Source organism: Erythrolamprus reginae, chromosome 2 (assembly GCF_031021105.1).
Source record: "Erythrolamprus reginae isolate rEryReg1 chromosome 2, rEryReg1.hap1, whole genome shotgun sequence".
Classification (NCBI taxonomy): domain Eukaryota; kingdom Metazoa; phylum Chordata; class Lepidosauria; order Squamata; family Dipsadidae; genus Erythrolamprus; species Erythrolamprus reginae.
The window spans coordinates 280,447,819-280,463,974 of record NC_091951.1 but is presented as its reverse complement, the minus strand read 5'-3'; the positions used below and the strand labels follow the sequence as shown (position 1 = coordinate 280,463,974).

The 16,156-nt window shown below is 41.9% G+C and overlaps 1 protein-coding gene across 1 annotated transcript in view; it reads right to left on the bottom strand.

Moving 5' to 3' along the window:
• Positions 1–16,156, bottom strand: part of NAA35 (N-alpha-acetyltransferase 35, NatC auxiliary subunit) — a 38,698-nt gene that overhangs the window by 912 nt on the left and 21,630 nt on the right. Inside the window, exons 17-22 of the mRNA XM_070742772.1 lie at positions 14,573–14,751; positions 11,527–11,663; positions 10,317–10,384; positions 9,686–9,826; positions 8,617–8,739; positions 829–909 (exon numbers count right to left, since the gene is read on the bottom strand). Coding sequence (XP_070598873.1) covers positions 829–909; positions 8,617–8,739; positions 9,686–9,826; positions 10,317–10,384; positions 11,527–11,663; positions 14,573–14,751 — 729 coding nt within the window. The remainder of the gene's footprint in view (positions 1–828; positions 910–8,616; positions 8,740–9,685; positions 9,827–10,316; positions 10,385–11,526; positions 11,664–14,572; positions 14,752–16,156) is intronic.

The window sequence follows — 16,156 nt, the reverse complement described above, 5'->3', positions numbered from 1 at the left end:
ACCTCACACAAAATCCAGAGCTACTACTATGGATTAATACTTTTTACATTGGATTTCTTCTTGTCTTTTGGGCATTCTTCTATAGCATGGATCAATCCACTCATCTCCTGATAAGTCTTCTTCATTATCTGACAGAGACCAACTTCCCATTGTCCCAAATCACTATGTGCCTCACTCTTGGGCTTCCATTTCCTCTGACAGTCTCCCTAACCCAGGATATCCTGAGGGACCTGGCTCATCGTCCTCAGAATCAGGCATGACCTGAGGAGGACAAGGAACACTCACAACATAGGTGGGAGGGAAAGATGGACATATTAGGAAATTTAAGCAGTGCTGGTACCTTTCCACTGGGTACCCTTAGTATTACATAGTACAAGGTATGCAAGAAGGCACCCCCTTTTCATCCACACCAGTGATGTCAAACTGGTGGCCCCACAGCCTGGATGCGTCATGCACAAGCCATGCCCATCCCAGCTCCACAAATGGGGACAATTCATGAAATTTCACATGATGACAATGTGATGCTATTAGTTTGATACCCTATAAATCCCAAATTTGTTCGTGGCCAGGCCCCAAATGTCCATTTGTGATTTTTCAATAGGCAACTGGACTTTCTGTTTTTTTCTTTGAAGCTTCCTTAGCTCTCCATGAGAAGTGGAACATCTTCAAAGAAAAACCAGAAAGTGAAGTTACTTCTTGAAAAAGCACCTTTGAGACAACCATGACCTAGATGTCTGAGAATCACCATTACAGATATTTCAGATTTTTGCTGGATATAGTTCAATATGACTGCCCCCATCTGCTTTAATTTAACTGCAATTTGCTTACTTTAGAATCCTTTTTGTGACCTCCTGCCAGCAGCTTCATCACAACAATATTGGGCTTGGCAACTTTAAGAATTCGATTGACCTAGACAGAGACAGTCAAGTTTCATATTATGTATGCATAGTTAGAAGGACAGTTGCAGTGCAGACTTAAAAATCCTCCTTGCAGTTTTTATATTTATTTCTCCATAATGGTTTATTTATTAACCCAGTGCTTTACAAACATATTGTTCTAATGTATAAGTAATAAGCACAGCAACACACTTTCCAAATATTGACAATATTCCAGGGTATATTGTAGCATTCTGGGAAAGCATGCAAAATGCAGGCTGTGGTCAACATCTTTTAAAAGATGGACTTCTTTCCATATTCAGAGATGATTCAAATTCTCTGGTTCTTTTTAAGTAAACCACTAATAAAATTACCAAAAAAAAGAGGCTGCAGAGTAGATTTCTGACTAATTAACAGGAAAGAACTAGCAAAGCAATAAACACCATAATAACTAGAATTTTAAATTTGAAGAGCAATTCTATTTATAATGGATTCCCCTGCCATTTTTCTTTATTATGTATGACTGATCTGAAATTATATTACATTGTAAAATACAGTTGAATTGATTTTACTTGTTAATTACCGGTAGTTTATAATAATTTTTTTTAAAATATTGAAGATTGTACAGAAACTGCCACTGGAATAGCTGAAAAGACCTGGAGAGCCGATCTGTAACATCAGCAACATAATTCTATAAACTGCCAGTTAAGTGTTGTACCACATGATTCTTGACAATTCTTTTATGTATGCTGAGAGCATATGCACCAAGACAAATTCCTTGTGTGTCCAATCACATTTGGCCAATAAAATTCTATTCTATTAATATTAAATATTTATAAACTTAATTCTTCTAAGACAGTGATGGTGCACCTTTCTTGATTTGAATGCCAAAAAGGTGTGTGCATTCTCCATTGCATCTGGAAGGAGAGTCCAATATGGGTTATTCTCAATCCTATTGGTCGAGACTGAGTTTAAAATTAGCATAATATTAGGCACCGCCCCTTGCCTGCCCCCAGTGAGCTCAGTTTTAAAAACTCAGTCAATGTAACGAGACGTATGAGTTTGTTATAATAACGAAATGTTTTATTTTAAATTGTTTTTTAACTGTTTTAACTATTTCTCTTCTTGTTTTTTCTGTTTCTTCAGGTACTACTGAAGTTGGAAGGGGTCTCTACCCTCCGTGGGCAGATTCCCCCATCGAATTTCCCCAGGAGACCTCTTCCCTCATAGAGGGTACCGTCCCACAAGGGGATCAGCCTGGTGTCACTGGCCTCCGTGGCCAAACTCGGCTGGGAGCCGAAGGTGGGGGGGTCCGCCCCCCCCACTGGGAGGCTCGGGGACACGGAGTTCCCCTGAAGAAAAGAGGATTCCCCCGTCAAAAGGCTTACAGGAGCTAAAGTAAATACGGAGAGGCAAACGGAGCCCAGCACCACAGCCGCTGCCTTTAGAACAACGCGGCAGACTTCAAAGGGCTAATTGCCGCCGACCATATGTTCGGCGGCCGAGCGCGCGCGCGCGCGCAATTCAAGGCCGGGTAACAGGAAAGGCAGGAGAGCGAACGCCAGGGGAAGGTCATACCTTAATACCTGTTTGGCGGTCACCCGAGCCAGGGGGAATGCGAGGGCATGATCCCCCCCCCACGTTTAAGGCGGCAGTAGAGGCTGGAGGGTAAGCAGCCCTTTTCGCGCCTCTTCTAATAAACGGCAACCCGCGCCCGCCATTTTGGACGGCTGGCGGGAATGTCTTGCTCCCCCTCCCAACCTGTTTTCCTCCAACGGCCTCATTTAGGCGCGAGGAGCAGTTGGGACGGCTGGGTCGCGCATGCGCCCTTCAGGGCAGGCACCGGAGGCCATTTTGAGGTGTTTTTGCAAGTGGTAAAAAGCAGCAGTAATAAAAGCTCCGTGCTTTCCTTGCCTTTCGTTACCATCTTCTCTTGCCTCACCGTGAGTACAATGGATGTCTGTGGCAATACAGATCCAGCCCCAGCCTCGGGTTCTGCCATTTCTGTTTCGGTGCCCAAGCCCAAGGAAAAGGGGAAGGTCAAAGCAAAATCCTCCCAATCATCTTCCTCAGCCATCAAGGAGGCCGAGAGGCGAATTCAGGCCCTTGAGCAAAAGTTGGAGGCAGCTCTCAATAGTGCTCCTTTGGCCAAACCAGGACCACCACTGGGCTTTGACGTAGCTGCTGACCCACATACCCCAAGGGAGAGGGTGGATAGAGACTGGTCCCCTGATCATACAACCCCTGCTCAGCTGCAGGCACCCAGAAGCAGGCCCGGATCAGTGTGCCAAGAGAGACCAGTGTGGGGTTTCTCCCCTCAGGCCAAAGCGGTCCCAGCAGCTACCTTCACACCTACAGCTGCCGGGCTCAGGGATCAACCTGATATGTGGCAGGATATGCCACCGGCCTTTCAGGAGCTACTAACTAATGTCTATACAAAGGGCATAGCGGTTGGAGCTCAACAAGGGCCTCAACAACCAAGGCAAGCACCAACCCGGGACCTCTGGTCTGCACCGCCCCTTTCAGGTTTAGGATCAGTGACTGAGGAGCCTGTGTTAATGGAGGATAGTGACAAAGACTACGATATGTCTGATGATGAGGCACCTCCAGAACAGCCACCGGTAGCTGGACTGTTCAAACAATCCTCATTCAGAACTCTGTTATATAAGGCAAAACAGACAATGGAGTTGAAGGATCCGGCCCAACCATCTCAGGCCGTACCATCAAGATCCTCTACTCTATTAAAAGAACCTAAGCCTGAAACAGACCATGTTCCGGCATCTGAAATTTTTGTGCAAAGTATCAAGAGACCGTGGCAATATCCAGCCGCGGCCCAGGGACCATCAGTGATAGAGAGGAAGTTCTACACGTTTGACGACGAAGTAGAGGCCCTCTTACAGTTCCCTCCCATAGATTCACCAGTAGTGACACTGGTTTCCAATGCGCTGGTCCCTGCCGAGATGGGGGACAATTTGAAGCCAGAAGACAAGAAGGCTGAGGTTCTCCTCAGGAAGACCCATATGATGGCCGGATGGGGGTTTCGGGCAGCGGCGGCTGCTTCCTTCTTTAACAGAGCCTCCATCATCTGGATCGAGGATATGATGTCTCGCTTAGGGCCAGAGGACGGTCGGATGCGCCAGGATCTCAGTAAGTTGTTGGCTGCAGCAGAATTCTCAGCTGATGCCACCTTACATGCTGCAAAGTTCGCGGGTAGAGGGATGTCCGCCACCCTCGCATCACGCCGACTTCTATGGCTACGCAGTTGGCAAGCCGACACGAAATCTAAATGGCGCCTGGCATCATCGCCTTTTCAGGGGTCTCAACTCTTTGGGGACATATTGGAAAAAGTCCTCATAGAGGACAAGGACAAACGGAAAATACTTCCAAGGTCCAAGAGGGGTCAGGATCGTCGTCAGACTCCGTACAATAGACGTCAGTCCTTTCGTTGGGACACATCACGGTCAAACCAGCAATTTAGATCCTTTTCACAGGGCAATTACAACCAAAATGCCTACAGGAATGACCGTACCTCCTTTCCAGACAGGACCAGAGGTTATCAGTCCAACAGACGCCCCTTTCGAGGCTCCAGCCAACGTGGGTTTAAACGACCCAAATGACTTTTCATTAACACAGCCAGTAGGAGGGAAATTACACCTTTTCAGCGCCTCCTGGCTAAACACCTCCTCAGACAAATGGGCTCTGTCGACAGTAACACAGGGACTGCGGTTGGAATTCATTCAGCCCCCGCCCAACCGATTCCTACACTGCCCAACACCAAGGACCCCCTCCAAACGGAAGGAGCTACTTCAGGAAATAGGTCACCTCTTACAGATTCAAGCCATAGAGCCTGTGCCAAAACACGCAGAGGGCATGGGATTTTACTCTATGGTGTTCGTAGTCCCCAAATCATCCGGGGGCTGTCGATTAATTCTGAATCTGAAACAGTTAAATCAATTCATCCTTTACCGGAGATTCAGGATGCACACCCTGCACACCATTCTAGCAGCTGTGCGACCTCAAGACTTTCTCACTTCCTTGGACCTGAAGGAAGCTTACTTGCACGTACCAATATTTCCACCACATCGCAAGTATCTACGATTTTGTGTGGAAGGGACGCATTATCAATACCGGGCCATGCCATTCGGCCTATCATCGGCTCCTCGTACCTTCACAAAATTGCTCGACGTGCTCACAGCTCATCTCCGTGCACGGTCCGTCCGCCTGATGGCATACTTGGACGACATTATCGTGTTGTCCAAGTCCCAGGCAGGGGCACTCCGAGACCTCCATCTGACAATGACCTTTTTAGAAGAGCACGGCTTTACCATCAATATTCCCAAGAGCCAATTGATCCCCTCTACAAGGCTCCTACATTTGGGATCGGTGATAGACACCGCTACGTGCAGGGTGTCACTTTCACCAGACAGACTGGACAGTATCTTGGCCTTGATAGCTTCTATCCGGAGACAACCAAAGGTGTCTCTAGTCCTGCTGTCCAGGGTACTGGGAACCATGGTTTCCTGTATAGGGATTGTGCCATGGGCCAGGCACCACATTCGCCCATTACAAGGGTTTCTGCTACCGGCACAGAAGGCGAAACTCAGCCAGTCAAACCGGCCGGTCAGATTGCCACACAGTGTCAAGGCCTCATTGGATTGGTGGACTTCACCAGCACTGTTCCAGGGTTGCTCGTTCCAGGCTCCCGACCAGCTGGTCATGACCACAGATGCAAGCTTGTCGGGTTGGGGCGCTCACATCGGTCCCCAGGTGACTCAGGGACTCTGGACCAGGGAGGACCTCGACCCTGTAAACATCAATCTCCTAGAGCTCAGGGCTGTGTTTTTGGCACTCCAACATTTCGTGGCCTTGGTTCGGGGACGTCATGTCTTAGTCCTGACGGACAATATAGCAACAAAGGCTTACCTCAACCATCAGGGAGGCACGAGATCACCTCGCCTCATGAGGGAGACCTTGGCCCTCTTCGATTGGGCCGAGTGCAACCTGGCTTCGCTAGCTGCGGAGCACATTGCGGGAGTCAACAACGTCCAGGCCGACTGGCTCAGCCGAACAACCTTGGACCCTACAGAGTGGAGGCTGGACCCGCAACTGTTCCGCAAGATCACACAGCGATTCGGGACACCACTGTTGGACTTGTTCGCCACTCACAGCAATACGCAGCTCCCCAGGTTCTACGCACGGTTCCACTCTCATATGGCAGAGAAGATCGACGCCTTACGGTCGAGCTGGCCGCGCGGTCTGTTGTACGCTTTTCCTCCGACAAATCTGGTACAGAGGGTGATAGACAAGATTATAATGGAGGAAGCGGAGGTACTACTTGTTGCCCCACATTGGCCACGTCGCCCATGGTTCTCGGACTTGGTAGCGTTGTCGATCTCCCCACCTTGGCGGATACCGGACAAAATAATCTCCCTCAGTCAAGGGTCAGTCCTTCACCCGGACCCTCAATGGCTCCAGTTAGCCGTTTGGCATTTGAAAGGAACAAACTGAGGGAGCATTGTCTACCGGACAACATCATTGCCACAATGCAGGCCGCCCGCCGACCATCCACGTCCAGAATTTACCAGGCCACATGGGCAGCCTTTTGTAAGTTCTGCGACGGTAAAGGCGTACAACCTGGACAAGCTCATATTCTGACTGTCTTAGAATTTTTACAATCAGGCCTCGAAAAGGGACTGTCTCCAAACACCCTTAGGAGACAAGTGGCTGCATTGGCAACCGTCATCCGACTACCGGAATTCCGCTCCTTGGCAATTCACCCTTGGATACGGGATTTTCTTAAAGGAGCTTCTAACAGTCATCCGCCACCTCTTCATAGGTTTCCATCGTGGGACTTATCCCTGGTGTTGAAGGCCCTTACTGGGCCTCCCTTTGAACCTCTGAGAACTGTTCAACTTAACTTCCTTTCCATCAAGACGGCCTTTTTAGTGGCAATTACTTCGGCCAGACGGGTATCGGACTTGGCTGCATTATCCATCAGACCAGACCTTTGTATATTTTATCCGGACAGGGTGGTTTTACGTTTAGACCCATCATTCCTTCCTAAGGTTAACTCGATTTTCCACAGGAAGCAAGAACTGATTTTACCGGACTTTTGCTCGCACGGTAGTCACCCTACAGAACTTAGGTGGCACAAGCTAGATGTTAGGCGAGCAGTTAAGATCTACATTAGAAGGACCGAGACCTTTAGAAGGTCCGAGTCATTGTTTGTTTCATTTGCAGAACCAAAGAAGGGTCTGGGCGTCTCTCCCAGTTCAATTAGCAGATGGATCCGGGACTGCATAGGGGAGGCGTATAAGGCTAGAGCTCAGAATCCACCTCAAGGGGTCACGGCACACTCTACTCGCAGTGCAGCCACGTCTGCAGCTTGGAGGACTCAAGCCTCTATCGAGGACATTTGTCGGGCTGCGACGTGGAAGACTCCATCTACTTTCACTAAACATTACAGACTGGATGCCTATGCTTCAGCTGAGGCATCTTTTGGGAGAAGGGTATTACAGAGGGTGTGTACCTCTCCAGCTGCCCTGACTTAACAATCTCCCTCCCACTTAATTGGAACTTGGGTATATCCCATATTGGACTCTCCTTCCAGATGCAATGGAGAAGAACCGTTGTACCTACCTGAACGGTCTTCTCAGTGCACTGGAAGGAGAGTCCAAACCCACCCAGTACTGGATTGTTTCAGGGAAGCTGGGTTCGTTGAGTTGGTGGATGTTATATATATATTAGTTCAATAAAATAGTGTTGGATTATATTACCTGTCGTTTTTAAAACTGAGCTCACTGGGGGCAGGCAAGGGGCGGTGCCTAATATTATGCTAATTTTAAACTCAGTCTCGACCAATAGGATTGAGAATAACCCATATTGGACTCTCCTTCCAGTGCACTGAGAAGACCGTTCAGGTAGGTACAACGGTTCTTCTCTCCCCTCCACATCCATACATCCCCACACTGCTCTGCGCTTGCACACAATCCGTCCCTTTCCCGTGCATGCACATAGGCCTCACTGAAGTCTGAGATGGTGAAAAAACAGCCAAACCGGAAGTTCACAAAAACATTTTTGCACTCCAGGGGTTCAGGAAACTTCCCTGATGCCTCCGGAGTGCAAAAAACAGCACGATGGCAAATCAGAAGTCCATTTTTCCGGACTTCCGGTTTGCCAGTTGTGTTTTTTTTTTTTTACATTCCTGTACATTTACATTCCCTGAAGCCTCTAGAGCAGTGTTTCCCAACCTTGGCAACTTGAAGATATTTGGACTTCAACTCCCAGAATTCCTGAGCCAATCATGCTAGCACAGGAATTCTGGGAGTTGAAGTCCAGATATCTTCAAGTTGCCAAGGTTGGGAAACACTACTCTAGAGTATGAAACGGCCTTTCTCAAGGCTGAAAACCAGCTGGCTAGCACACATGCGCACTGTAATTGACGTAGGGCAATGTCTTCATGCCCTACAATATGGCTCCGTGTGCCATTGTGGCACGCATGCCATAGGTTTGCCATCACGGTTCTATGATCTTTACTTTTGACTTAAGAGCTTCCATCATAAAGTATCAAGCAATTAAGTCTCCAAAAACTTCAGATATTTAAGAACAATAGCACACTTGACACAAAGAGTTTATGCTTATAGAGATATGAAGACAATCTGCATTAATCTCCCTTCAGTGGAGTTTGAATATCATAAGCAAGTTTCAATTTATTTTCTCTGTTCTACAGTCAGATGTTTACCTCATTATCTGGGTTAGAGATATTCTCCAGTATCATTTTAGCTTGCTGGAAATGTTTGCTAGCAGCCATGTAGAGATCAGAAGACTGAGGCGGAGGAGTGTATTTGTTTAGATCAGACATTTCCTAAACATTAAATAATAAATATCATTTAAAATTGAAGCAATAAAATATCCTTATATAATAGTGGTACCTCTACCTAAGAACGCTTCTACTTAGGAACTTTTCTAGATAAGAACCAGGTGTTCAAGATTTTTTTGCCTCTTCTTAAGAACCATTTTCTACTTAAGAACCTGAGCCTGGAAAAAATTTCCCAGGAAATTTGAGAGCAGCACAAAGGCCCGGACAGTTTCCTGCCATTCCCCCTAGGTTTCTCTCTCTGGCGCAGTGTATGGGAGGCAGCCTCACGCCGGGTGTATGGGAGGTGCGTGCTCCTCCTCGCCGCCTCAGAGCCCCTCTTTTTTTTTTAAGCTTTAAAGTTTTGGATTTTTTTTATTCCCCTCACCTCACCTTCTTCCTTTGGCAATGACAGTCCTCTTCCTCTTCTTCCTCCTCCCACCCAAATTCCGAGCTTTTATTTCTTTCCTAATGGGTTTGCACGCATTATTTGCTTTTACATTGATTCCTATGGGAAAAATTGCTTCTACTTACAAACTTTTCTACTTAAGAACCTGGTCATGGAACAAATTAAGTTCTTAAGTAGAGGTACCACTACACATTAAAACAAAAGTTGTGGTTTGATGAAAAGAAACAGCATACAGAACTCTTTTAATTAATTCATATATAGTTTTAGAACTAAGTAGGTAATGGTTTCTTCACTTCTGGTACTGTAAATTTTTCAACACCAGTAACACGGCATGTGAAATGCTTTTTCATATTTTAAAGGCAGGCTTGGGATGTGACTTGATGTAAACAATTGTTTCTTGCCTTCATTCCAAGGCAAAGAAATATATACCACCAGGAACAACTGATTGTGAGGATGAAAATATTAACAGGATTTGTGACGAATTAAGTTTTTTTAAAAAAATATTAAAATAAAGCATGTAAATAACATGGATTTAATATGATTCACCTTGAATTGCAAATAGTGCACTGGTGGTGGTGTGATGACACTGTTGAAGGGGGCAAACCGATGTTCGTATCGAACCTGTTCACTATCAAGTTCAAATTTTGGCTTCCTCACTTTACCATCCATGTCAAAAGCAATCATAGTCTTCAGGAAAATGCAAAATAAAAACAGCTTGTTACAACAGCAGCAATCGAAATGGTAATATATGTACATACTAGTTAGAAATAACTGGGGGAAAATGGTTTGTATTTCTGATTACAACTGCATATGACTATTGATATTCCACCCTAGTAATTAAATAGAATTAAATAAAACTAGCTCTTTCGATAGCAATTCTTACTACTAGCAATTGACTATACTAGTGAAATGTAAACGGTCCGAAATGTGGTAGCCCAGCTGCTTTTGGTTACAAAGTGGTTTGGAAATTTAAAACTTGCTTGTTGGATTAGTTACCAAAAATTGCCTGATCCAACTCAAAGTGCTTATGCTAAAGCCTTAGATCAGAAGTGTCCAACGTTGGCAACTTGTGGACTTCAAATCCTAGAATTCCCCAGCCAATTTGGGTATACAAATGTGCCCTTTATAGACATGTATTTTTGGAAAAAAAATTGAATTATAATGTGTAATACATTACCTTGTACATTCCAGCACACATATTTTGATAGGCTTGGCTCATTGTAATCTCTCTACTCAGAGGACGAGCTGTTAAATTTATGCATAGAAAAACATGATCATAAAATTGTGCTAACTTCTGAAATATTTTTAAAAACCTTTATTATCTGAAAAATGAGGCAGATCACTGAAGTTTATTTATTATTCTATAGAATTTGCAATGGTCCTATTACAGAAGCTATACTGTGAAACAACCATGATAAATATTTCTAATATATTGCTAAGTGACAAAAATAGTAATGATGGGAAAATATTTTTGTTTATTTTATTCAGATTTATAAGCCATTTGAGTTGTAATTAAAATTTGCCACAAAGAAGAGGGAATCAACCTATTCTCCAAAGCACCTGAGGGTAGAACAAGAAGCAATGGGTGGAAACTAAATAAGGAGAGAAGTAACTTAGAACTAAGGAAAAATTTCCTGACAGAACAATTAACCAGTGGAACAGCTTGCCTCCAGAAGTTGTGAATGCCCCCACATTAGAAGTTTTTAAGAAGATGTTGGATAACAATCTGTCTGAAGTAGTGTAGGGTTTCCTGCCTAAGCCAGGGGTTGGACTAGAAGACCTCAAAGGTCCCATCCAACTGTTGATGTTGTTGTTGTTGTTACTACTACTACTATACAATTGGGGGAGATCTACTTTTTTTCTAATGATAAAAGCAAGCTGCATTGCTTGACAAATATGAAAACTGGAAAAATTATTCAATGGGAAAAAGCAATTAGTGAAAAGAGAAGTTCAAACTTGTAAACTTATTCAAGAACACAATAAGAAATTAAGAACATATTCCATTATTATTATTGTTGCTTAATAATTTATTGTGCAATATCTATGCTATGGGCCATACTTTTAATGTATTGTTGATTAAGGCTATTGCTGACAGATTGTGGTTAGCGCAAGAACAAATCTAATACTGCAAAATAAACTTAGCTCATATACATGGATTTTTTAAAAAAACGGTTGTTTTTTCTAGTGCTCCAACTATTCAAATAAAATTTTTTATTGAACAATGAAGTTGGAGATAATGAAATAGCTTACTTGGAAGAATGTATACAATTTAGATTTGGATGGCTCCATGTAGCTGAACGTTCAAAAGGCAACCGGAAGTTCAGATGTCATAAAAGAAGCCTCAAGCAAAACAATGAAGCATTTTGAGACCTGTCTCAAAAATATACCTTTTTTCTTTTTCTTTGTTTTTTTATTACTCCGGCCTTTCTGTTGTTCTTCCATTATTCTTTCTTCAGCCATCTGAGAACTATCAGCACGACTGAGTGTTGACATTAGCCACGCATACAGGAATTCAGAAAGGTACCTAATATAGAAAGAGTACTTAATGTACTTACATATACTTACTAATTTTTGATTATTCATTTGTTCATTTATTAATCAAATTTATATACCGGTAAATGCCCATCCCAAGAGAAGTGACTCTTGATGATGTGTAATTGTCAATAAAAAAACCAACACACACATATTAAAATAGACATTTAAAAAAAGAAAAATCATTAGAAATGGAGATAATTGAAGCTAAAAATATATACAAACCCCAAATAAAGAAAGAGAGAAAATATATATACCCCAATAGTGGAGCCATTTAAACAAAACTGCAGTTCCCTGGGACCCCCAGTCCTGGTGATATAACAAGGCCTTGAGGGATTTCTAGAACATCAAAAGGGATAGAGCTAATCTAATGTTGAGGAGTGAAGTGGGAAGAATGTTCATAAGGTGGGTGCCACAGCAGACAAGGCCTGCTATCTGGGACCCACTAAATTTATTTATTTATTTATTTATTCAACTTCTATGCCACCCAATCCCGAAGGACTCATGTGTATCCATGGTAGATGACATTCACAACATTCCCTTTTGTGTCGGATCTACTGGGCTGAGGTGATATAACTGGGGAAAGGCAGTCTCTTAGACAGCTTTATACAAAAAAGGGCTTTAAAAATTAAAAGAAGCACCTTAAATCAGTGTATTTATTTATTTTTTTAATTTTATAACCAGTTTTAATTTACATGAGACTTTTAAGTAGAAAAAAAAATGGAACCATTTGAGATAATGGTTTATTTTCAAAAAAGTTGATAACTAAAATAAAAATCACACTTAGTATTTCTAGACAATTTATTGAATCATATCTATATCTATCTATCTATCTATCTATCTATCTATCTATCTATCTATCTATCTATCTATCTATCTATCTATCTATCTATCTATCTATCTACATACACACACCAGTTATACATTAAAAGAATTTCTGTTTTCTTCACTAAAACTGTGCTTTTTTCCCCTCAAACCATAGAAGAAAAAAAACTCATCAGCCCAAACTCAAGCACTATCTTATTAACATTAATATAATCCCACAATAATATTGTCTCTGACAACTTTAGTTTACGTATTATGAAACTAGCCTAATTTTCCCCCTCATTCCAAATCATCTTCATAGCACTATCACAGAATCTATTTTTGTATCCAAGGTGCTTGACAATAATGGGAAATCACCAGCCAGAACATGAAAGCTTTAAAGAAAGTGGCAGCAACCATAAACATTCCAGTAAATCTACTAAACTGGCTGAAAATTGAGGGTTCTACTTAAAATTTATTTCAGTCAAAAGGAGAAATCTCAGATTTTGCTTATTTCAGGATGTCCAGGGGGAAAACATTTTGAAATTCCCTGATGTTTCCCTGACATTTCCCTGTAGGTTGCGATCTAGTTAAAGCGCGGTCATAGATGATATCATACCAAGCAGCTAAGCTGTGGAGAAATATCGGCAACTGAGCAAGCAATTTGTTGCCACAATTATGCTCATTTTTGTTTGACTCTGCCAGGCAGAACGATCCGTTGTTTTTTTACATGATTTTTCTCTGACTTTTAAACATTTTAAAACAGTTTGGTTTTCCCCCCCCCGATTTATTCCATTTTTTTCACAAATTCCCTGATAATTCCCTGGTATTTCCCAAACCACCGATTTCCTGATAATTCCCTGATTTCCCTGTTTTCCAGGTTTGCTGGACACCCTGTTATTTTTTCCACAGAAGAAAATGCCATATTTGTTAAATCTATATTAAATACATATTTTCAAAGTCAGTTTATGATTGGGGTTTTTTCTGTCCAATTACATTATATTTATTGTCTTATACTGTTTGAATGATGATAAAACACCAGTATGTCTGCCTATGTTAAAAAAAGGAAAAATATATCTGGCATGCACTTACTATTTCATATGACTGTATGTCTCATGACTCTTACATCCATACCCAATGAAGATTATATTCCGGTTCCAATTATCAAACTTTAAGACTAACTGCTCTTAAAAGAAAACTTCAGGCAAATACAGGCATTCCAAAATGAAGAGATCGGTAGTATTTTAATAAAGGAATATTTAAGGTAAGTATCTCCATCAGCAAAAATTGCTAAGCAATGCAAAATTGACTAATTTTGCTTGGCACTTAGAAAAAAAATTAAATTCAATGAAGTATCAAAGACACTGAATATACAGTATCTTTAAATATGAGTAATGGGCATTTATGGAATCTATGCCAAATCATATTCAATCAGGGAACACTGATGCAATTGTACCTAAGGAATCTGTTAGACCAGGAATAGGCAAAGTTGGCTCTTCTATGACATGTGGACTTCAACTCCCAGAATTCCTGAGCTAGCATGACTGGCTCAAGAATTCTGGGAGTTGAAGTCCACAAGTCATAGAAGAGTCAACTTTGCCTGCCCCTGTGTTAGACACATACTGTATATGCTTCACTATACTTAAGAGTTGGGTCTGGATAGCACACACTCCTAATTTGCAAGTACAGTGTTCCCTCAATTTTCGCGGGTTCGAACTTCATGGAAAGTCTATACCACGGTTTTTCAAAAATATTAATTAAAAAATACTTTGCGGTTTTCCCCCCCTATACCACAGTTTTTCCCACCCGATGACGTCATATGTCATCACCAAACTTTCGTCTGCCTTTAATAAATATTTTTTTAATAAACTTTAATAAATAAACATGGTGAGTAATAATCTGAATGGTTGCTAAGGGAATGGAAAATTGCAATTTAGGGGTTTAAAGTGATAAGGGAAGGCTTGTGATACTGTTCATAGCCAAAAATAGTGTATTTACTTCCGCATCTCTACTTCGCGGAAATTCGACTTTCGCGGGCGGTCTTGGAACGCATCCCCTCGCAAAAAGCAAGGGAACACTGTAATTAATTTCTCTTACCAATATATGTAATAATATTCATGCATACTGTACAGCTCCAGTTCAAACCCACTGAGAAGATATTGTATCATGATGCGAAGATTATGGTAGAGGACCCATGTGCCCAAGCAGGCCAAATGCTGCCTTTGAGGTTCTTGTTTCAAGAGCATACTGTGAAGAGCTGCATCCACTTTCTCTGCCTAATGAAAAACAAATATCCAACTTAATGCAACTACCAGTGCTGAGAGTATACTAACAAAATTCTGACAAATAAAAACAATTTTAACAAAAAGAGCCAGTTTGGCCTAGTGGTTAAGGCCTCAATCTAGAACAGTGGTTCCCAACCTTATTTTGACCATGCCCCACCTAAACATCTCTAAAATCCTGAGGCCTCCCCCCTCCCATGACATATAATTCTTATTATTCAAAAAGTGAACTATTCACGTGGAGGAAGCCTAAAAGGCAATTAACTAGGTTTAAAAAAGGTTCCAATTGCCCCCATTAAAAATGAAATTGCCCCCCTGTGGGGCGTGGGGCCCATGTTGGGAACCAGGGGTCTAGAAACTGTGAGTTCTAGGCCCAACTTACACATAAAAACCGGCTGGGTGACTTTGGGACAGTCCCCCAATCTCGGTCCAACTCACCTCACAGGGTGGTTGTTGTGGGGAAAACAGGAGGAAGGATCTTTATGTATGTTCACCACCTTGAGTTATTTATAAAAATAATAAAGGTGAGATTAAAAAAATATTGTAATTTTTTTTTAAAAAAAATCCTGATGCTTGTACAGTGGTACCTCTACTTAAGAACTTAATTCGTTCCGTGACCAGGTTCTTAAGTAGAAACGTTCTTAAGGAGAAGCAATTTTTCCCATAGGAAACGATGTAAAAGCAGGTGGACTTGCCCAAAAGCTAAGCTTTACTGGAATAATGTAGAAAGATGGTTAAGGGAAATTACCCAACAAGAAATTAAGAAAACTCCAGAATTTTTCTTATTAGGTATTACAAATAATAAATATAAAAAAGAAATATATTACTTAATAACTCATATTTTAGTAGCGGCTAGGGTTGTCTTTGCACAAAGATGGAAAGAAATGGAAATACCTAAAGAATAGGAGATATTTAGGAAAATTATAGAATGTGCAGAGCTAGACATGATGACGAGGAGGTAGAATAATCAAGAAGAATCAGAATTTTACAAAATTTGGCAGAGGGTCTATATCTGGTTGAATAAAAAAAAGATGCTTAATGATGTTAAAATAACAGTTAAATATATTAGATTGAAATGTTCCTAGATAGAGTTTTGTAATAGATGTGTTTATTTCTCTGAACTGATCTAACCTATAATAGTTTTTCCTTTTTGTATTAAGAAGACTTCTATTCTGAACGGAGCAATTGTAGCTCTTTTTTATGTTATGTGTTTCGTTTGGTCTTTTTATGTTTGTTTATAATGTTTTGTTTTTCATTTGAAAAGAATAAAAAATATTTTTTTTAAAGGAATCAATGTAAAAGCAAATAATGTGTGCAAAGAAATAAAAGCTTGGAATTTGGGTGGGAGGAGGAGGAGGAGGAAGAGGAGGAGAGTCGCTGCTGAAGGAAGAAGATGAGG